Source organism: Halichoeres trimaculatus, unplaced genomic scaffold (genome assembly GCF_033239565.1).
Source record: "Halichoeres trimaculatus isolate MK-OKI-2021-1 unplaced genomic scaffold, fHalTri1.1 fHalTri1_scaffold_8, whole genome shotgun sequence".
NCBI lineage: Eukaryota > Metazoa > Chordata > Actinopteri > Labriformes > Labridae > Halichoeres > Halichoeres trimaculatus.
The window spans coordinates 16,497,972-16,519,560 of record NW_027437186.1 but is presented as its reverse complement, the minus strand read 5'-3'; the positions used below and the strand labels follow the sequence as shown (position 1 = coordinate 16,519,560).

Here is a 21,589-nt window from a genome sequence, read left to right as displayed (position 1 = left end):
ATCGCGAGAAATGGGGTATACTTGTGATATTTGGTGCAACCTCGCGAGAATTTACACGCCTTTCGTTTGCGGAGATGACAGAGATACTATGAGGTATACTCCAGTCTCCAACCCACTAATTTGACATTAAATCTAAACAGAAAAACCCTTTATATAAAAAAAATAAAAATAAAAAGTGATTTATTTACAAGGACAAGGACCATTTAGTTCGGGAATGTACCTACCTGAGAAAAGCTGAGGTTACTAGAAAAAACATGTAGAATTCCCAGTTTCACGTAGATCTTTAATAACTTCTGATTTAATAACTTCACTTGACACTGAAACAAAAACAGACAAATTAAAAAAGGATAAATTGTTCTTTTAATGTAGTTTAATTATTTAATTCATTTTTCGCACTAATTTGCCATGTACTTTAAATATTAATATAGAAATATTCCGAATACCAACATGTTCGTTAAAAGACGTGTAAAGAAATGAATAGTCTATTACTCAAAAAAAAGGTTGCACTGACAATTTTGTAATAAAGGTTAGTTTCCTGTCTATCAACTTATTTGTACGGTTTGCGATCATTCATATCCACTAGAGGGCGGTGTCGAAAACCCCGCTAAAGTTAAAGGACGAATTTGTAGACAGCGAAGAAGAACAGGTCAGCTGATTCTAGCTTGAAGGACCACTACATCGCTTCTGCAGGAGAAAGTGAATGAATACTGAGGCGGGTAGCCCTAAAGAATCTGTTATTGGGCGGTAATTAAGCTGCCTCCCAGCATAAAGGTCTAACAATATGAAAGGTTTGTACTGCCGAGCTGGTGTTAATGATGCCGAGCCTAAGTTCGTCATTCAGGAGACGGTGAGTGCTTGTCTTCACTAGCTCCAATGATGCAGGTTGATCATATGAAGTCGAATCATCGAAAGCCGTTTATCAATACCACAAGCTTTAAAAAAAAAATCAAAGAAAATGGTCTGTTTGCTTAAAATTGTTTCCGTCTACTAACATATGTGTAGAACAAACCGAAAACATGAAAAACCTAGTTTGAGTCCTTTTTTGATCCCTTAAAGAAAGAAATGCCATTTGGTCGTAGTGTTTCATTTATGCTCCAATTTGAACCAATCACTTTGTGCATCTTTATCTAATACTCTTTTTTCTCATCTGTTTTGTCTGTACGGGTTATGCCAAGCTGCCTGTTTCCCATGTTACAATAAGCAAACACAGACCTTCTCTTGATGTGTGATGGTTTGTGGATCACTTGTTTCTCTTTAGAGTCTTCCAGAGACCCTAGGATGCCACGATGTCAGAGTTCAAGTAAAAGCTTGTGGGCTTAGCCCTCTGGATCTCAAGGTACCAAAATTAAAGGTTTCAAAACTAATTGGGGTATGACTAATACTCAACTGGAAAACAGTATAGATAACTAGTATTACTAAAATAAAGGGACAGTTAACTGCAGTCAAAGGCAGAAACGGTGGTGTCCTTACGTTTTTACTAATACTAAAGACTTACCTGGTAATCAGGTTCTAAATTAGTTTCATAGTCAAATGGAAACAGAATCACGTGTGACTCCTCTTTTCTCTTCTGCTCCAGCTGCTCAGTGATGTGGGGATCCAGAGAGATTTGATTCCTGTTGGCAGGGAGGTGGCCGGGATTGTTCTGCAAGGTTTTAAACTCAGTTTTTTGTGAAGATATATGTTGTTTGGGTAGAAAATCCCAACAGATTTGAATCAACACCTGTCTGAATTGTTCGTCTGTTTTCTCCTGCAGTGGGTGACAAGGTTTCCTTCTTCCAACCTGATGACGAGGTTGTAGGTAGGAACTCCTTTTGTCGTTTAAGATTTTACTTTTTATTAAATTCTGTTTTTACATTCTGAACATGCTATATATACACGCACATGCACAAACGGCACTTTTGCACAGAAACATGCACTGATGGAGGTCAGAGTGATGGTGCTGCCCCTTCTGTGCTCATCTGAGCAGCTGGGGGTTTTGGTGCCTTGCTCAAGGGCACCCGACAGTGCTCAGGAATGTAAGCCAACATCTCCCTAGGTATCAGCCCAATTCCAATCTTGGTCCGTGACCCTCAGATCCCCAAGCCAAGTCCCTACAGACTGAGCTACTGCCGCCCCTCATTTGATTCAATCCAGTAAATATTTTCTTGTGTTCCTTTGTTGTTTCCTAAGTTATTTGTCTCCATTGTTATTTCTTTATTTACATTAAGCCTTTATCATGGTGCACACATTTTATTGAGCTAAAATGTCCAACTTCTGGTCACTGAAACAAAAAAATGAAAAACAAAACGTGACACTTACATCTTAGAGAGAGTAGAAGTATCAGTGATACATATTATCTCCTTTACATGTTAATGCATGGAGTTATCAAGTAATAATGTGATTCCTTGCCATTGAGTGTAAAAAACGAACCATAATTTAAAGAAATAAGTTCAATTTTTAACCATGTTTCAATTTAAAAAAGAAATCTTGACACAATCAACAGTACTTAAAAATGTTCACTGCAACATTCATACATGGGACAACAGCATAATTCATGTTGTTTGTATTGCATGTAGGCATGAAACATGATGACTGACTTTTTTAAGGAAACTCTTTTAAATGGACTTTCTCCCTCTAGGGATTCTGCCTCTGGACTCTCCCTGCTCTGGACTTTGTGATAACATTGACATCAATGAGCATTTGTTAGGTAAAGCACACAAACACACATCATCACTATTTTCCAAAACAAATTCTTACATCAATAACAGAAATCATGGGTTGTTATCTGGTAAATCACCTTTTCACATCCCAGTAAATCATTTAATCTTTTACAAATCTTACTGTAATGTGTCTAGGTGAGGTATACGCTCAAGGAAAAGCCACTCTAGGTCACGTCTGAAAACTCGGAACCATGTTTTACTCCATGCTTGTCATTTTCAACTGATACACCTCAAAAATGTTCAGTTAAAAAAACATCCTGACAGTTTGAAATGAGCAAAATAGTGTTAACAAATCTAAGGTGCATGTATAACTTATTTTTAGCCCTGATAAAGAAAAGAGTGACTGAGACATAAATATCCTTGAAGCGATCATTTGAAGTGAGGAGGAGTTTGCCCTTTAAAATAGTCTTTTTGTTTTATTACACAAAATGTATACAAGCTTTAATCTGCTCCCACAAAACATCCAAATGCAAAGTGTGCACTTGTGTTTCTGTCCTACAGTCCAGAAGCCAGAGAAGCTCAGCTCAGTTTCTGTGGCAGGGGCCCTGCGTGATGGCCTCTGTGCTTACACTGCCCTCCACACACATGCCCGCATGGCAGCCGGTCACACACTCCTGGTCATGGACGGAGCCAGTGTATGTTAGAATTATCAGTTCCTTTTCTTTCAACACTTTTGGGAAGCATCAGTCGAAGTCATACCGTGTTTTAGCTGGGTGCGAACATCTGTAATGCTCTTTTTTTTCTCTGCTCCATTAGTCTTTTGGCCTCATGTGCATCCAGTTGGCTTGTTACCACGGCGTAAAGGTTCTGACAACATCACACACCCCGCAGACACACACATTCCTGGAGCAGCTTCGACCAAGTGTAGGTATGTACAGGTTGTTAGAAAGGAGGAAGTCAGACAGCTGTTGGTATAAAATTTTTTCAAGGTCTTTGCCTGAGAATTCCAGGTATGATATTCAGTGACAGGTATGAAATGTGTTAGCTCTAGGTGTCCAGCTTTGTATTGTAGAAATTATTGCATTTTCAATGCCTTGAACTTTTTCACTCGAAGAATATTGCACTTAGATGTAGAAATAAATTCTAAGAGCAGCGAAATTGGAGGGTTTGTTAATCTGAGGGGGCACGGGAGTTGTAGTTTTTGATGATTTCACATCAAAAGACTTCACAAAGTCTGGTTGATTACACCTAACCTTTCTTTATATCTCATAATGAACCTGGAGCTATGACAAGCCCCATTTATGTCCAACTCTCTGAAACTCCCTTTTCTTTCCCCTGACCAATGCTGTGTCCCAAATCACGTACTTTCATCAGTACACTTACATGAATACACTGTGTACATTTCACAACTGTTCACAGGCGTTTTTTATTGATTACATCCATCAGCCATCATTTTGATCCTGCCCCCTCCTCTACGTAGCCAATATAGCAGTTATTGAGCGTGAAAAGTGTTCACCGTTCCACACTTAACTTTTTGACCATTTTGAGTGCACCAGCTGAGAAATCAAAGTGCACTGTGTTTTTCCATGCTGTCAGTGAGAACGCATTTATGCACTCAAAATAGGAAGTGAAAGTGCAGAAGTGCATGATTTAGGACACAGCACAAGTCTTTGTTTCTCCATGGCGCCTTTTGCCTACTTTTAAAATTTTTAACCTTGACAGTAGCAATGGTGCTTGACACAGAAGAGCTCAACAGATCATCAACATTAGTACACGGAGTATATTCAAATCTTACCATTTCCTTGAACTGTGTCCCAGTGCTGTTATTTATGAGTCTTTCCAGAATAACTGCAAACAGACAGGTCAAAGAATACACAGAAATGATCAGACAGAGCAACATCGATAACATCCACATCTGAAATAATATTACTCTTGGTAATAAGTCTAGACTGTGCACTCTGCTGTGGGTGGGCTCAGTTAGACCAAACATTTTGAGGACAGCAGTGAGTTTTTTAGCTTGCTTGTCATGGGCTACATCCAGTTGCACATTCAAGTCCCTGTTATACGTAAACTGTCAGGATCGGTGCACACAACTGAAAGGGATTCAGTAAAATCATCAACAAAACAGTTCTGTGGTAGTTTTTTAAATGGTAATATGAAGTATGTAAAATTGTATTATATCCCTTTTGAATGACACATTAGAAGAAGACCACACTCTGTAATATACCCACCATTATGATCTGAAATCGCATCGGTATTATAATTTTTTTTTTTTTTTTTTTTTTTTGAGATTAAGTTACTTGTGCCTCTTGATGCTCCATTTCTTGGTGCAGAGGATACCTGTCCAACACATCCTTGCTTTAATTTTAAGTATTCTATAACGTTTTACTTTAGTAGAGACTCCATAAATTTTCTTCAACTTTCAACTTCCTGAATTTCCCCTCGGGGATAAATAAAGTATTTTCTATTCTATTCTATTCTATTCTATTCTATTCTATTCTATTCTATTCTATTCTATTCTATAAACCTTCCAGCTAACCACCTTTATAGCATCAGGACCCATGAAATAATTGTAAACCCACTATTCACATGTGTACATCTCATACATAATTTCCACCCTGGCTTACTCTGCAACTCTGGGGAAATAACAAGGGATGACGAACATACACACACACACGTTCACTTGCATTCACGCATGCCTGCACAAATGCCAATAGGCGGAGAACAAAAAAATAAATAAATGAAGAAAAACCCCTAAATGACAACTTGTGAGTAAGTGTATTGTCCCTAAATACAGCACCAACACCTCCACTCCCTCTGGATTTGTCGTGTTTCAGACATAAATGACTTCATAATTCGAACCATTTCCACCTTTGCCTTTTCTCCTCATTCCTCCCTCTTTGCCTTCTCTTTTCTCTCTTCCCACGTTTTCCTTAGGCGTTCAAGACCCTTTAGTAGGTGAGACCTCTTCTTTCCATCTTTCTAACTAACTTACACACTTGCCTACCTGCTTATCCCCTAATTCCTGGAGTACAGAGCTCTGAGATTAACTAGTATGAATAAGTTTTACTGCTCTTTGATTCATTTGTCTCTCAGTTGGGATGAGTCTGGTCCAGGAAAATCCTTTATTTCTTTTAGATAACTTGCACGTTTAGTCACTTGGTGCCCCTATAATTTAAAACCAAAATAAGAAACTCTTTTAATAAACAAAGTAGTACATGCAGAGGTACCATAGACTGGATGATAAATGGACGACGTCTCTGTGACATCACCTATCTGTTTCTGAAACAGAGTTTTGAAGCAAATGGTTAACAGGGGCCACATTGGAACGGAGGTGGATTTGAGTGAACTTGAGCTCTTAAACTGCTAAATTAGAAACCCTTTTCCGTACAATGTGTGCCATTAGAGAAATTAGCGACACAGAAAATGAGACATTTTTTGTACTAGTCTGTAAACATGTTTATTTCTGCTGTGAAAACAGCTTCTTTTGGCCCGGTGCGTATGTGGTTTCTGGTACTTCTGGAGCCAGCCTCAAACAAGCACTCAGAAAACTGCAAATTTTAGCACTTCTGCTTTGCCTCGTATTTCTAGAACAGGGGTTGCAGCTTGAGAGGCACAAACTCTTGTTCTTACACTTGCTGCCACCATGTGGATATTGTAGAATTGCAAGCACTGTCTGAAGCACTTCTGCATGCATTGCAGACTGGAGTGAAGCTGTAAATCATGTTTAAATGTGTACACATGAGCAGATGTTTTCATTTTTTTCTTTTTTCTTTTATGAACGTGTAACTCAAATAACTCATTATACCATGTGATTTTTTGTGTAAAGCCAAGGTGATTCCAGTGTATAAGGATCCCTCAGACCTGCTGTCTGTGGTTTTGGAGGAGACAGGAGGACTTGGAGTGGATATAGTTGTAGATTCTGGAGGTAAACACATTTCCTGTGTCTGATTCTGATGACCATGTATGACCGACAGACTGTTACCTGTCTGTCTTTGTGAAACTGTTGATAAAATAACCTATTTAACCTGTAATTTGACATAGTGTAATACACCACCTGTAATATACCACCATGACATTACACTGAATGTTTGTCTGCAGTTCGTCTTAGTGAAGAGGAGTCCTCAGAGGACATGAAGCTCCTCCCACATAAACATGACATCATCAGTGTGCTGGGAGTGGGGGGGCACTGGGTAACATCCCACAAAAACCTGCAGGTGAGAGTGTCAGAAATATTATCTGCATCATACACTGATTACCTATATCTTTAATGTGAATGGAAACCTTTTCACTAGGCAGCTTCATCACCACTGTTTGTCTTTTATTTTGATACAGTTGGATCCCCCAGATTGCAGGTTGCTGTTTTTAAAATCTGCCTCTGTAACTTTCTCGAACCACGAAGTCTGGACAGCTTCATCGTCTCAGCAAGGAAGATACCTCCGTATCCTGCCCCCACAGTGTGAAATCTAAGATATGTGCACAGTCATACGCAATCACTTCATCCTTAATGGTCTGATGTCAGATATTTTGAAGGACATTGTGGAAAAGATGTCAGCTGGAGTTCTCAGGTAACTGTAACATAACAAAATAAATATTGATGCCAAATACAAGGTTGTGCAGATGTTTTAGTGTTAAATTCAAACACTTCAAACTTCAAATCTTTCTAAAAATCAAGCAAACTCATGGACTTTTTCAGACATATTCTTTTACTCAAAAACACAGTGGATAAATCTAAGCAATTTCAAAACTGTCAAACGTTTCAGTCCTGCAGAGCTCTTCTGATCTTCAAACCAGTTTTCCACCAACACTGCTAATGCCAGAGACACAGTCCACTGTCTTCAAGATGCACAGTGATAAAGCTGGTAATTGACATTATCTGTTTTGCTTTTAATCTTCCTGTCCAGACCTCAGCCTGAGGAGGCAGTTCCTCTCTACGAAGCCACAGTTGCGATGGAAACTGTCCAACGTCAGCAGAAGAAAAAGGCTGTTGTGCAGCTCTGACAAAACACTGAGACAAAGAGTGTGTCACATCTGTGAGACAACTTGAACCGTTCACTGGACTCACCTCCCTCTGCAGATATGAGTGTTTCCACCTGTTTGTTTGTAGGTAGCCTATAAAGAAAACCATTCATAACCTAACCTTAAGCACAAGCTGTCATTACCATTGACTTTCTCAGCTAACAATGAAAACATATACAGTGTATTCATGTTGACAATGTTGAAATCTCTGGGTTACTTAAATGACTACAATCAAAACTGCAGCATTATCTTTTTGCAAACACTTAACCAAACCATACTTTTTCTTTACACAGGACTATTTGATAAGAAGCAAAATAAGTTTTGACACTGAACACAGGCTCAGCTCAAAGTAATATAATGACCAAGTTCAATCATTTTGAAGTTTTGAAGAAGGAAAGTGTGTAGAAATTAGAATTTTAGGGACATCAAGCATTCTCCATAGTCCAGATACTCCTAGTCCTAGAAAGAGGGTTTGTATGCCCTGACCTTGGGCACCTTGGGATTGGCTTTAATCCTGTCTCTAGACACTTGAGCAACAAGACACAAGCCGAATGGCAGAACTTGATATTCTGTCACGGGGCCTTCGCTTTATTATGATAATCTTTATAGCCTGTTTCTCCAGGAGAGAGTGGATTTCCTCTCTCAATGCTGGAGCAAAGTGTGGCCACACTTTTGACATCATTGCTTGGTGAACTGGAACTTGGAAATAGCTGCCTGCTAGCCGGGTTTGCTGTTAGTGGGGAGATGGAGGTGGCAACAGCACTACCAGACGTTCGAATGCAGGTCAGCACAGGTCATTTAAGGCCGGGATGCAGTCCACCTCACTCCAGAGATTGGTTCCAAGAACCTGGCCAGGTTCATCTCCGTCTTCCCTTCCCAGGACTTCAGGGTCCTCTTCAGGGATAATTCATCCTTGGACAGTACATCGATTGGTACAGAGTCCATGGGAATGTTAAAATCTCCCTCTTCCATGTCCATGCGTATATTCAGTCTGAGAGAGGACCTCATCTATTTGGTCTTACCTCATCATCAAGGCCTACGAACCCCACTGCCTTGTGGGTTTGGACAACTGGGGGTCGCTGCAAGTGGCTGAGCCTCCAAACACACTCGACCGAAACTTCACACGTCTTTCCAGGGTTGACTTGCTGAGCAGGTGACCGTGCACACAAATCTCTAGGTCAGCAAGTGCAGCTTTAGCATGCAACGTGCCAAAACAGATTGGGCACTCATCGTGTGTGTCAGTTCCAGAGAGGGAAAAACAATATGTGCATGGGCATGGGTGGTATTTGGCTTTACAGGTTTGCTAGATCAGCTAGACTCCCCAGGAGAGCCTCTCTTCTTCTCTAGTAGAGCCATTCCACCTCACAAGTCAGCACGCCATACAGGTGAGTTTTTAGACTTAAGCTACACTAGTGCAGAAACGGCCCAGGTAATCTGTTGCGTTAGCAAGCTAAACACCAAGATAGTGAAGAGTTATCAATTTAAATGAGCCACTACAGAAACAAGCCTTGTAAGAGATGCCTAAAACAGGGAGTTAGCTCACCTCCAGTCAGACCGTTAAATAGCTAACGATGGTTCTGCTATGTCAGGTTATGTGAGGTGAAGTGCAAAAAGATTGAGGAAATGAGACCGTACAGGGGTCTCATACTCCTATGAGAAGGCAGGGCTTCCCTGGCCTGCAACAGTCCATTAGCCTTGACAGATGTGTTGAAAAGTTTTCTTCAGGTTAGTCTCCCGAGGATGCAATCCCCAGACTAATGTGTTGTACGGAGTGTACTGACTGAAAAGTAACAACTACTTTTAGGTTAAATCAAATCCTCTATTTCCTAAAATGAACTTGCATCTAAAAGGAATATTAAGCGTTAACTACATATATAACATCTTATTTCAACAAATGTACTGGTAAATTAGCTTCACACAGATGTGGTTAAATTAAATTTAACCACCTTTAACTTTAACACATAGGACCTGGGATGAAAATGAAATAAATAAGAGATATCGAATCTTCTCTTTTAATTTTCAATCGTGTGTTAATTTTTCATTTACACACAATTCCACAATACTTCAGTTTCTTCTCCGGTGTAAGCAAGTCTGAGTCTTAAAGACGACCATCTTTTATTGAACTTGTTAACTGTTTCTTTGATGAGAAACTATCTAAAAACATTGTGTCATTTCTGGATGTACTGATACTTTCCAATAAAAGGCAAACAGGTCAATGACACCGTTGTGTCAGTCAGTCCTTGCTGAAAAATTTTCATCTCTGATCTGTTTTCACATTTATGTCAGTCATACTGAATGACACCAAGAGCAGAAACACGGTGACTGTCCAGCACCACCTGTTCAACTAGGGACCCCACTTTAAAAAAAACAACAGCAAACAGATGTCAGCTCACAATGTTAGCATCAGGTGGGAATGGCAATAGTCCATCTTTTGTTTTCAGTATCCCATTAAGACAGCTTTCCAGGATGCACCTCTCTTCCTGTCGGAGAGCCCGGACCACCTCCAGCTGCTCCCTGGTCATCTGGTCACACTGCTGGAGGAGGATGGAGATCTGGACGCACAAAGCAAAAAAGAAATGTCATGGGCTGCATCATTGGAGAAGTGCGCTTGTGAGAACATCCACTCACCTTGCCCAGAGCTCTGTGTGTGTCTTGTACAAGACACTGACAGAGAGTCCTTGCTGTCTGCAGGCTCCACTCCTCTCTGTCTTCACTCACTGCCTGGCCAAGCAACACTGCCCTCCACTGGTGACTACAGAAACAAACACACACATTAATTAAATATTTGAACTTTTTCACTGTATGACCAATTCTGGGACTTGAAAAGCAGGAAAGAAAAAGAGAAAGTGGAGCTTTCCATAAACACATGTATATGTACATGAGCAAGTGTGTGTTTGTGTGTTTGGTCTTACTACAGTGTTTGTGGCAGAGAGAGCAGTCTGAGAGCCGTCATCAGCCTCCAACTGGGCCCTTCACTAGACAAAGTGAGATTACTGTAAGGGAGAAAGACAAAGTGAGAGCTGAGGCAACTTTTTACATTAAAGTTAGGCCCAACTTATTTCGACATGTGTAACTGCTAAGTCTATTAGTATGAACTACAACAAACTATCCTTTTGAATGTGTTTCATTATGCCTACTACTGATTAGCTGACGGTCAAAGTAGGGATACATTGAAAATAATATATCCTGAACACTTGCTGTATTTTCAGTTACAGTGATAACCAGGGTATCTGTATCACAACCAGGGATAAAGATCAACTATTTAATAATTAATAGGGGCTAAAAAAAATGACAGTCATACCAGAGGAAATCATTATCCCTGAGAAACTTGATCTTGTGGTCCAAACTCCTGTCGCCTTTTAGAACATCACAGAGGAGATCTAAGGGGAAATATTCACACAAAACAATAAAACAGTGGTTAAAGGGTAACACTAAGAATATTACCTTCACTAAGAACTGCGTCTCAGGTAAGTAAATAGCCTGTAAAAGATAAGGCTGTAATCTCAATGACCTCATTCGTTAGCTTTTGAGATGTTTTGAAGCTAATGAAGCACAGGGGGGGTCACCTGCATTGGAACTAATTCTGCTGTAAAAATCCTGGGCTTAAAAGTCCAGTTTCAAGTGGACTCTCAACTGAAGATCTGATCTGTACTTTGATTTACACTTTTGCATTTACTTTATTTTCAACACCTGAAGTTCCAGTTTAAGTTAAACATGATGTTATATGATGCTTATAGGTTACCTGTGTCTACATAGACCACACTGTGAGGGTTTTCTGCTGCAACAAATCCATACTCCATCATCAGGCGCTGGTTATCGTGGGATCCATAGTTAATGAAGGCCTGCTGATGGCAGAGAGTCCCAGAAACACTCCTGATATCATAGCATCTTGTCAAGTCATTGAAACTTGCTTTTACCTGCAGACAAAAGTAACTTGGAAATAACTTGCTCTAATAATGTTTCAAATGCACCATTAAGTTTGCACTAAATCAGTAAAAAAATAATCTTTGTGGTTATAAATGTATTATTACATTTTATAATTAAAGCTTACCTGTACATTAGGGCGGTGGTTCAGCAGATCCAGAAAAGGAGCTAAAGCATAAATATCCTGTCCGAACAGGAAGTTGTTGGATGGGTGGGACATGAAGACGGAGCGTGTGTTGACACTGCACCACGCCCACCTGGAGGATAAGAAAGTCGACAGATCATTAACAAAAGTTACAATAAATATATTCTAACTTAATAGCTTGTATATGTTTCTCACACCCTTTTTTGTATTTCACTACATTCAGGTATAAGTGTGTGTACCTCAATGCTTCATATGTCAGCACCTCTTCCACAGGCACAGACAAGAGGGGCTGCAGAGATCTGAATACAGAACAGATAACTTGGGATGTTATGCACATTCTTCACAACAAGAAGGGTAGGCTGAAAGGATTCATTTTAGATTGATTGCTTTTCATGTGCGAGATTTACCTGAAAAACTCCAGATTTAAAGAGTGGATTTCTTGCACAGCCTCCCTCTGATCTAAAGCTTTTTTTTTTATGCTTGCAGGCAGAACAGCCATGACCTCATCCGTGAAGTAGGCGGGGCATGTGTAAGAAGTAGGGAGCACATTAATGTAAGGGAACCATCGTGAGGCCTCTCCTCGATACCGCTCACACACCAGGAAGACACAAAGTGCAAGCAGAGGAGAGAGTTTGGGCTTCCAGCTACAGGGGCAAAGATGATAGCAGTGTTTGTCAATTCTAGTCTGAGCTTTAATCAATCCACTACATGGCTGCATACAGGCATTAATGATGCTAATTTCCTTTTGTAAAATACAAGTAAACACAAAAAAATCTAAAATGCAACTAATAAAAACACTTACATCAAAGAAACATCCAAGTAACACACTGAAGCTTAAAACAATAAGCAGTTGTAATTTGTTGCACTATACGCCAAGTTTAACTTAATATCGTTCTTATTTGTAAGGGAACAGTTTACCTTTTGATGTAGGGTCCAAGGTAACTGTTCAGGACAGTTGTAGTTGTTAGGAGACATGACTCTGGCAGAGAAATTAGCAGCTGATCAGACTAACAGAGGAACATATACAGACAAAAAGGAGGGTTATAGAACTCACCCATTGACAAATGGGATATAATGCAGATAAAATAAATCAAAAACAATAATAAAGTGAAAATTTACAATACAACCACATGAAATATTTTAGAAATCAAGGACTGATGGTGACTGATTTTTAACCATTTTTAGTGAAAAATTTGGACTCAAGATTTTTGACGCAAGTAGATACAGGTGCATTGACTACTATGGACATAGCTACCAGACCCTAGCTCATGGATTCAGAGGTAGAATCAGAATAAAAGAAAAGAGGAGAAGGAGAAGAAGAAGAAGAAGAAAGAGGAAGAAGGAAGAAGGAAGGAAGAGTAAGAATGAGAAGGAGGTGGTGAGGAAGATGACATACTTCATCAATCCTTCTTTTCTAGTGCTAGTGAACATACCAAAATTCACAATTCAGAAATATAGTCTACAACGAAAATCCACCTAGGGTCAGTTTTAAAGGATTTTGGTGCCTTGTACAAGAGCACATTGGCAGGGGATGGGCTGTGCTACTACAGCTTGGGAAGAGAGGTACATATTTGTATTTGCATGCTTCAGAAGAGGTGTAGACCTAAATGACTTTTATCTTTATGACAGACTCCAAAATAATAACTAGCTTCAGAAGCTTTACACATAAGATATAGCTTTTATCTTATATAAGATACACTATTGTATGTTGTCAAACTTACCTTTATAGTCTTGAGAGCTTGCAGTCCTCTGCCTGTGTCTGGATTAAGCGTGAAAAACACACACGCACACATTTTTAGTTCATCTGTTTGATTGTTATTCTTATACAGTGAGTGCAGTGATGGGCTGATATTTTTTCATTACAGCCAATGGCTCCTACTAAGGAGCATCATCTAGAAAAGCAGACTTCCTGCTCTTGTATCTTTTAATCATGGGACTCTATTATTCATTTGTCACACAAATGTAGATGCCACGTACACTTTTTCACAAGCTGCCACATGTGAGTTTTACTGTTCAGTTTACAAACCTAAATACTGCGGCTCAAAGGAAATAGAAACAAAAGTGTACCTGTGAAGAGTGCTGGCTGAAGAAGTTTGGATGTGAAACCATGTTTGTGAAGAAACTTCATGAGCTTCACATACTGCTGCTGATGACAAAGAGACACTGGAGAGACAGTAAGAGATATATTTCTGGTTATGGGGTGTCCAAGAAAGAGAGTTTGTTTGTCCTCAACAGTAAATTAATTTTCTACCTGACTTAACACTGTTCTGTTGTTTCAGCCTCTTCCTTGCAGTTCGGCCAGGTCGATGGCGTCCACCCCTCATGACCCCAACCCAATCTGGGACTCCTTGTGATGAACAAACACATAACACAGCTTTACATGGACAAAAGCCCTGAACCTACATGACCTCTAGCTGGCAAACTACTCAGTACCCAACTTTCAGTCAACACATGGGGTGAGAAGCTAAAATTATTCTCTTTACCTGGATTATTTTCGCATCACCATCTACATAACGGCTCTAAATATAATCAAGGAAGGATATTTTATTCAAAAATTAAAATACTCTCTTACATTTCCAGCAAAACAGAATACACAGGTTTTTTAACATTTTAAAATCAGTTACTAATGTTCAAGACACGTAATGACTAGTTGACTAGTTGATAACCTTTCAATTCAGTGTTTATAATACTATGAACACACCAATCCGTGTGTCTATTTTCCAATAGACTGAAATAACAGTTTTTCAGTTCACAACTTTAGCATCTTTACAATCTCAACGAAAAATGATTTGCGTAATCCATTGAGATATACTGATCTACGCCTCTAAAATTCCTCAGTTTGTTTTTGATGTAAATCTGCTGAACCTTTAAACAAAAAATTTCACGAGTGCGAAATGAAGCTAGAGCCATACATTTAAAAGTGGTCAGTTTTGCTCCCACATGCACACTCATACCAGGTCGTATACTATCCATTGCATGACCCAAGAAAACATAGGCATGCATTTATTAACTAGGTTAAACTATAAATACATACATGTCACTTTGGACTCCAAATAACTTGATATAACTCTCATTTCGAACTCATCTTGATCAGATGACACGCTTTCGGTCCATGGCTAGCTCTCAAACTCACGTGGTTACCCTGTTTTTCCGGGTGTGCGCAGAATTCCTGCGCAGAATTCCTGAAGCGTTTGCCTCTTTTCTCGTGTTTTCCCCAGATCACTCCACCACTCCACTCCTCTGCTGTTGCTGCACTACTGGTCCGCTACGAAACCATCTCTAAGTAAGTTTGACGCACTAGTTCAGGAGTAGCTTTCTGTGTCAGAAATGCGTATCATGCTCCAACATTGGCATGCATTTTGGATTGGTCAACTGTCTGAAATATCCACCTTTTCACCAGTTAGGGTTATATAACCCCAAATGTTGATATGAAACTAGGCGAAAGGTACTCTTTCATAATTTAATGTTTAATGAAACAGATACCTAAGGTGCATCCATTATGCATTGAACTTTAGGGTGTAGATCAGTTTCAAACGGTTGTGACGAGTCATGCTTAATACTCTCGTAAAACCAGTTTACATCGAGCATGTATGAAGTTCAAATTGGATCAAAGGCCGGAACAGTTACCTTTGTGCCACTGTTTCCACATTTTGCTTTTATGGTGGGATTGTTTATTTCATTTAGCTCTTAAGTTGACACCATGGCTGTGTTTTACAACTCTTACGCTATTTAACTGTAAAATAAGTTAAGTAAAATTGTGATACGAGTTTTAGCATGAACTAGACTGTTCTCTCTAAATGACTGTCACCATGACTCAGCACATCTGGTGCTTTGTTGCATCTAATCCTATACACCTGCCAGCATGCTGGGCTTCATTTATCATACAAATACTCAACTTTGTAGACGCAGCAGTTGTGCATCTGTTTTGTATTTGTTTAAAGTCAGTTTTCAGTTTTGTTCAGTTGTATCCTTTGTGTGTGAGTATTTGATTAATCTGATATCTGTGTTTTTGACAGACATGTCTGCCAAGGTTGCTGTGGTGACAGGCAGTAATAAGGGCATAGGTCTTGCCATTGTCCAGGCGCTCTGCAAACAGTTCCAAGGAGAGGTTTACCTCACTGCCAGAGACGTGTAGGTATCTCACCTGGACACACAGGCTGGTGTATAAGACCTTCACTTAATACATCATGCAACATCATTTTTACAGTTTGACTAAATTGTCAAGACAAAGTTCCTCTGTTTTTCTTTTATTTATTAAATGCAAACATGTAATATCAAAGTAACAGCTTGACCTGAAAGTGCATCAGCAAATAAACCAAGTATTTGAGGAGAGAAAAACACACAATGCTTTTTTAAACAGCAATCTCATCACAGTCAGCCATCTATAGAAGTCGGGTGGGTCTGCAGGATTTTTCGTTAGTTCCTAGTAAAGGCAAATTCAAACTGGGCTCCTCCTCCTTGGCTCAGTACCAGCGACAGCGCACACCCACAGCTCTCTATCGTGACTACATGAACACACTCACAAGCCCAGCAACCACTGTGCACCTGATTTGGCATGTTAGCACAAGCCAGTCACTGGGTTATCTGACACAATCAAGGGGCAACGTCTGGTTAGTAAAAATGAAGCCTTTGCGGAAGTGCTAAAAGTCGCTGTTCGGGAGAATCCACTTGAGGCTGGCTGCAGAAAGACTGGAGGTCATGTACACACCCAGCAGGAAAAACAGACCTTTATGTCATTAAAAAGCATATACAGCCTTGTTCGAAAAACAGCTTGGGTCTAGAATGCTGATTGCACCATCAGTACGATTTTTTCTATCACTGCAGTTAAGAAGTTATTAGCATCGTTTGATTTTCCAACTAGAGGCACAGCTGAGGTCAGGTGACTGCCAGGCGCCCTGTAGCTGTTCAAAGAAAAACTCACAGCCGGTGTCATAGCAAATGTGGCTGTGTCTGCGAATTCACTTCATTTCAAGGTTTCAGGAACAGACGGGTGACATCGCGAATGCTTCGTGCATGTTTTATACAGTCTATGGACACAACACGCAAAGTCACTGGTGCAATGGGTGTGCTGTGATTGGCTGAAGTAACCAAGCTTACTTTCCGCCCAGAAACGTCACGATACAATCAAAACATCAGTATTCAGGCTGAGGAGAGGGTTGTAGGCAGACACAGACACTGGAACACATGTGTAAAGGCTCAGAAGTGATGATTGAGCAGGATTATTCCTGAAAAAGTTGACATTTTATTTCTTAGGAAAATCCTGTAGATCCTGCCTCTAACAAAGCAATGATTGATTGGCCAAAAGAATTGCTATTCATTAAATTATTTGATGATCTATAATTTCAGGACTTTTTCAAGTGAAAAGGAACTTTGTAAAATTCACTCTATCATTGCCATTAACAGTAGTCAATGAAGGAGTCAAAGTGAAATAAAGATATAAGTTTTTTGTTTCTGTTTCTTCAGTGGTCGTGGTCAGACGGCTGTGCAGTCTCTGGCCTCAGAGGGGCTGAAGGCCAACTTTCACCAGCTCGACATTGACGATCTGAACAGCATCAAGACTGCTGCAGCTTACTTTAAAGAGAAGTATGGAGGGGTGGACATCCTTGTTAATAATGCAGGGATTGCATTTAAAAGTAAGATTATAGTCTTTGATAAACTTGTGTCATGACATTGAAACAGCAGTTATTTTGTCCCATTAAAATTTGGTTTACAACTATCAACAACTTTGTCCAAAATAGTAGAAAAATATTTTCACTTGTATATTAAAGAAGACTACATTTAATCACTGATGCTTAGAAGTTAAATATAAACAAAATATTCTTGGTTGTATCAATATCAACTCAATATCAGTACCAACTTACATTGCATCTACAGTTGTTCACCAAATAGGTGTAAATTATTGCGTTAGTTGAAACTTGTCTTTATAAATGTGTTCAGTCTATTCTCATGTCTATTATTGTGATTTTTTTTTATTCCTTGATGATTGCCTCACGATTTCCCAGATAAGAAATAGCATGGACTGACAATATTGTTCATTTAATCAAACATAATATGCAGTTATCTCTTTCTCGCGTGCTCTCTTCAGTGGCAGACCCAGCTCCATTTAGCACCCAGGCTGAGGTGACCCTTAAGACAAACTACTTTGCCACCAGAGACATGTTGACTCACTTCCTACCACTCATCAAACCTGGAGGTAAGGACTCAGAACTGGATCAAGTTTTTGTTTGAACGAGACGCTCAGCACACAACTTCATTTATAGTCTCAGGATTTGGCAGAATACAGCAGAGTTCAGTGTTCCAATTTCAAGAGTTTGTTTTGGGCTGGATTCAGAATAACTGAAAAGCATTTTACACTCAATGATGATTCATATGGTTTCAGGCTGGATTCAGATCTAACCAAGGGTGTGCTTGTGTGTGTGTGTGTGTGTGTGTGTGTGTGTGTGCATTAAAGGCCGTGTGGTGAATGTTTCCAGTTTTGTCAGCGTCATGTCTCTGAAGAAGTGCAGCCCGGCTCTGCAGCAGCGTTTCCGCAGTGAGGACATCACTGAGGAGGAACTGTCGGGGCTCATGCAGAGATTTGTTGATGAGGCCAAAAAGGACCAACACAAACAGGGCGGCTGGCCTGATACGGCATACGGAGTGTCCAAAGTTGGGCTCACGGTATGATCCATTTGTCTGGAGAATGAAAGTCAGTAAAGGTCCAGATCTGTTTCTGGACCAGCTATTTCATATACACGTCTTTATTTTTGTCCTCAGACTCTGTCCATGATTCTGGCTCGTCGTCTGTCCAAAGAGAGACCAAATGATGGGGTAATCAGAGAAAAATCAAAATATCAAGTTTTATAATTTTGTCTCAGGAAAACCCTGTCTAACATTCATCCTTTTTTTTGCATTTATCTTATATTGTCCAGATCTTGCTGAATGCATGCTGTCCAGGCTGGGTGCGCACTGACATGGCAGGCCCTAAAGCAACCAAGTCACCAGAGGAGGGCGCTATCACTCCGGTCTACCTGGCACTGCTGCCTCCTGGAGCCACAGAGCCTCATGGGAAGTTTGTGTCTGATAAAGAAGTTCAGACCTGGTGAAGGGGAAAAAAGTAGTGTCTTCTTTCTAGCACTTCAATGCCAAAAATGTTCAAACATGTTACAGTATAAAAAATCTGGAAACAAGAATTTCAAAATTGAAAGTTTTTTAATTAACATCTCAGAGAAAGACACAACTACATTCAACAGAAACTGAGTGTTGTATTTGTTTTAACATTCTCACCTGGACCAAAACAGTGGATTACATAAATCTGTTACTCTGAAAAGATTCTCTATAAGTGCTAAACTATCATTTTTTTTCTTACTACATTTTAATATGCCTTCTGAGATGTCAACATTTATATTCAAAACGGGCGAACGGTCCTTAACTTGCTAACACTTTTTGGTGCAAAATCATGGGAATTAAAAATCCTTTTTGTTAAAAATAACCACATTTTAACACTGCCTGACTTTGCCTTAATGTATAAAACAAAAAAGACAAAAAAAATAAAGGAGCTTGAAAGTCAAAATGTTGGGGTCCTAATTAAAGGTACAGTATCAGCAGAGCTCAATTATGGGTAAACTGGAATAGCACGAACAGGTCAACTCTGGGATTTAAGACAATCTAAGATGGACTGTTTCAGGTAAAGTTTTGAGAGAGAAAAAAGATGTTAAGAAATTAAAAAGTTCAGATGTTTTGATCATTTCTTATCTTTGTTATTGTAATGAGAATTACACTTTAGAAGAAGGTGAGTGAAGCAGACAGACTCAAGGGGAAGCAATGACACCTGGTGGTCAAAACGAGCATCAAGCAAAAGCTGTTAGCAACCCCTTTATACTGAAATAGAAAAGCATCCTTTGTAATGTTGAAGTGCACTGGAAAATAATCAGATGCATTCAGTTTCCACGAGTAGCACACAGATAAAAAGGTGCAGATATATAGGTTTCCTTTGATTTGAAGCATAACAATAATACACCTCAACCCTAAATTCTAAGTTATAGACATTTATTGAGAAACGTATAACAACTCAGCTGACAATAAATAACAGGGTCAGTAGAGACATATTAGTACAGCTCATGTGACATAAATGTTTATGACACTATTTATGAACATGTGTGGCTTTGTGAGGCTTTATAGTTTTACAGGCTGTAAAATCAGACTGCTGCTCTTTCTCTTTTATCCAAGGAGAGAGTGAATAATGGGTAAATCACTGAAATATAACAGTTTTTAATAATCTCTAGCCTTTCTGTTTAAAAAAAACCCTCCACTTTATTCAGTAGAGCAGCTCATGAAATAATGTGGAAATAATGTTAAAGGGACTTCCTTTTACACATTTTATAATTCAGTGTCTTAAATCTGCTACCTGCTTGGGTGCAGTGTGTCTTTAGATCAAGTTTTTTTCCAGGGCGAATTCTGTCTTGTGAGTTAATTTTTCACATGCAAAAGACCTTAGGTAAGCCAATTGTTTCTGAAGTTAGCATCTTACATCATGTCTAAGTCAGAAGGTCCAAGTTAGAAAAACGCTTAAGTATTCACAATGCACAGTTTAAGACCACAGAAGACTGAAAAAAAAAAATCATAGCACAGTTCAAGAAGTGTGCATGAATGCGTGCCATATCAAAGACAGCTTTATTTCACAGTCACAGATCATTTAACATGAAAACAACTGACAGCAGTTTAGATTCTGCGTAACAGTGTGATAAGGAATCCATCTATCAGCAAAAAGATGTTCTTTTCTTTGATGTATTTCACTTTAGAAGAAAACTAACTTTTATTTCTTGGTTCATAACAACAAATAAACTGAGAGAGCAAAACTACAATTTTGGAAAAATAAGATTATAAACACAGAAATTTAAAAGAAGAAATACAAAATAGGTGTGTTCCAGTTATTTCCCCATCCATTCAAACACTTGCTATTTGCCTCTTAAGCCTTACAGCTGAACTTCCTATCAAATCCCAGAGCTGTCCATACAGTTTTTTTTTTTTTTTTAAGTTAGATAATATTTCACACATTGGTTTATGCAGGCCATTTACTGTAATCAGCTGACAGATTGCAGATCAAAAACTGTTTCCAGCTACTCACAAACTAATCATGTCTCCCCTACATGATGTATTGTGGGAACATGCAGATCGCTGATCTCTGCTGCTGCTGGTACAACTCTGCCACCAACACCCGCCCTGACTGGTCTCGAAGCCTCAAAGCTACCGCATGCTGCTCGGCTGACACTGGAGCATCTACGAAATAGTAAAACCCACGTTGAGGGTGTTCCTGACTGAAAATGAGTGAAGCTCATCACCTTCAAGAATATCTTGAAACCTAATTAGAAAGCCCAGTTTCCACCTCAAAAATCTCAAACTGTTAATAGCGGGTTGTCATGTCAAGGGCAGAATCTGAGTTTATGTTGTGGTGCAACAGGCTTCCAACTTTATTGCCTCTAGTTGTGACTCATTTCTTTTTGTAAGTTCTCTTATTATGAAAGACATATTATTTTATCAAGAAGTTAAAATGTCGCCACTTAGATGTGTTTCATTTTAAGTACAAATGTATGTATCATACTTTAAATGCATATCTACAGCAGACATGAGAAAAGAATGAGAAGGTAAACATTATCATATGTTTGTGTTTCTATGTCAGTTCATCATAAGTTAATGCCCCAGTTGGGCCACCTTAAGCAGAACCTCTTTCAGTTTGATTAATTTGCAGTTATTGCCAAAAGACAGACAAGTTTTAAAGATAAAAATTGCAATTACTTGAGAGAAATCCTCTTTATCTTCATCTTCTTTGGCAGCCTGTCAAATTTCAATTACCTCCAAAGAACTGACCTTGGCAGCTTCAGCC

At 39.3% G+C, this 21,589-nt stretch overlaps 3 protein-coding genes across 6 annotated transcripts; 2 read left to right on the top strand and 1 right to left on the bottom strand.

Moving 5' to 3' along the window:
- Nucleotides 1-624: 624 nt before the first annotated feature.
- On the top strand, nt 625-9,635 carry cryzl1 (crystallin, zeta (quinone reductase)-like 1). 2 transcript variants are annotated; one of them, XM_074675430.1, is made up of 13 exons: nt 625-847; nt 1,259-1,336; nt 1,577-1,649; nt 1,754-1,798; nt 2,618-2,686; nt 3,201-3,334; nt 3,456-3,567; nt 5,577-5,597; nt 6,469-6,567; nt 6,741-6,856; nt 6,975-7,080; nt 7,162-7,207; nt 7,544-9,634. In XM_074675430.1, exons 1-13 carry the CDS (start codon nt 782-784, stop codon nt 7,638-7,640), a joined length of 1,062 nt encoding a protein of 353 aa, XP_074531531.1. In that variant the 5' UTR covers nt 625-781; the 3' UTR covers nt 7,641-9,634. The 2 variants fall into 2 exon arrangements, with proteins under 2 accessions (XP_074531531.1, XP_074531532.1); XM_074675431.1 differs by lacking the exon at nt 5,577-5,597 and having other exon boundaries at nt 7,544-9,635.
- A 62-nt stretch (nt 9,636-9,697) lies between these two features.
- On the bottom strand, nt 9,698-14,894 carry setd4 (SET domain containing 4). Of its 3 annotated transcripts, none has more exons than XM_074675428.1 (13): nt 14,762-14,894; nt 13,979-14,074; nt 13,795-13,890; nt 13,449-13,486; nt 12,646-12,734; nt 12,135-12,371; nt 11,967-12,026; nt 11,710-11,839; nt 11,401-11,503; nt 10,960-11,038; nt 10,571-10,651; nt 10,287-10,410; nt 9,698-10,210 (listed from the first exon to the last, which is right to left on the bottom strand). In XM_074675428.1, exons 2-13 carry the CDS (start codon nt 14,049-14,051, stop codon nt 10,043-10,045), a joined length of 1,278 nt encoding a protein of 425 aa, XP_074531529.1. In that variant the 5' UTR covers nt 14,052-14,074; nt 14,762-14,894; the 3' UTR covers nt 9,698-10,042. The 3 variants fall into 3 exon arrangements, with proteins under 3 accessions (XP_074531529.1, XP_074531530.1, XP_074531528.1); XM_074675429.1 differs by having other exon boundaries at nt 11,401-11,500; XM_074675427.1 differs by having other exon boundaries at nt 9,710-10,210; nt 11,401-11,575.
- On the top strand, nt 14,888-19,290 carry cbr1 (carbonyl reductase 1). Its single transcript, XM_074675432.1, has 7 exons — nt 14,888-15,010; nt 15,744-15,858; nt 17,191-17,360; nt 17,813-17,920; nt 18,179-18,387; nt 18,484-18,537; nt 18,639-19,290. Exons 2-7 carry the CDS (start codon nt 15,746-15,748, stop codon nt 18,810-18,812), a joined length of 828 nt encoding a protein of 275 aa, XP_074531533.1. The 5' UTR covers nt 14,888-15,010; nt 15,744-15,745; the 3' UTR covers nt 18,813-19,290.
- The last annotated feature ends 2,299 nt before the right edge of the window (nt 19,291-21,589 follow it).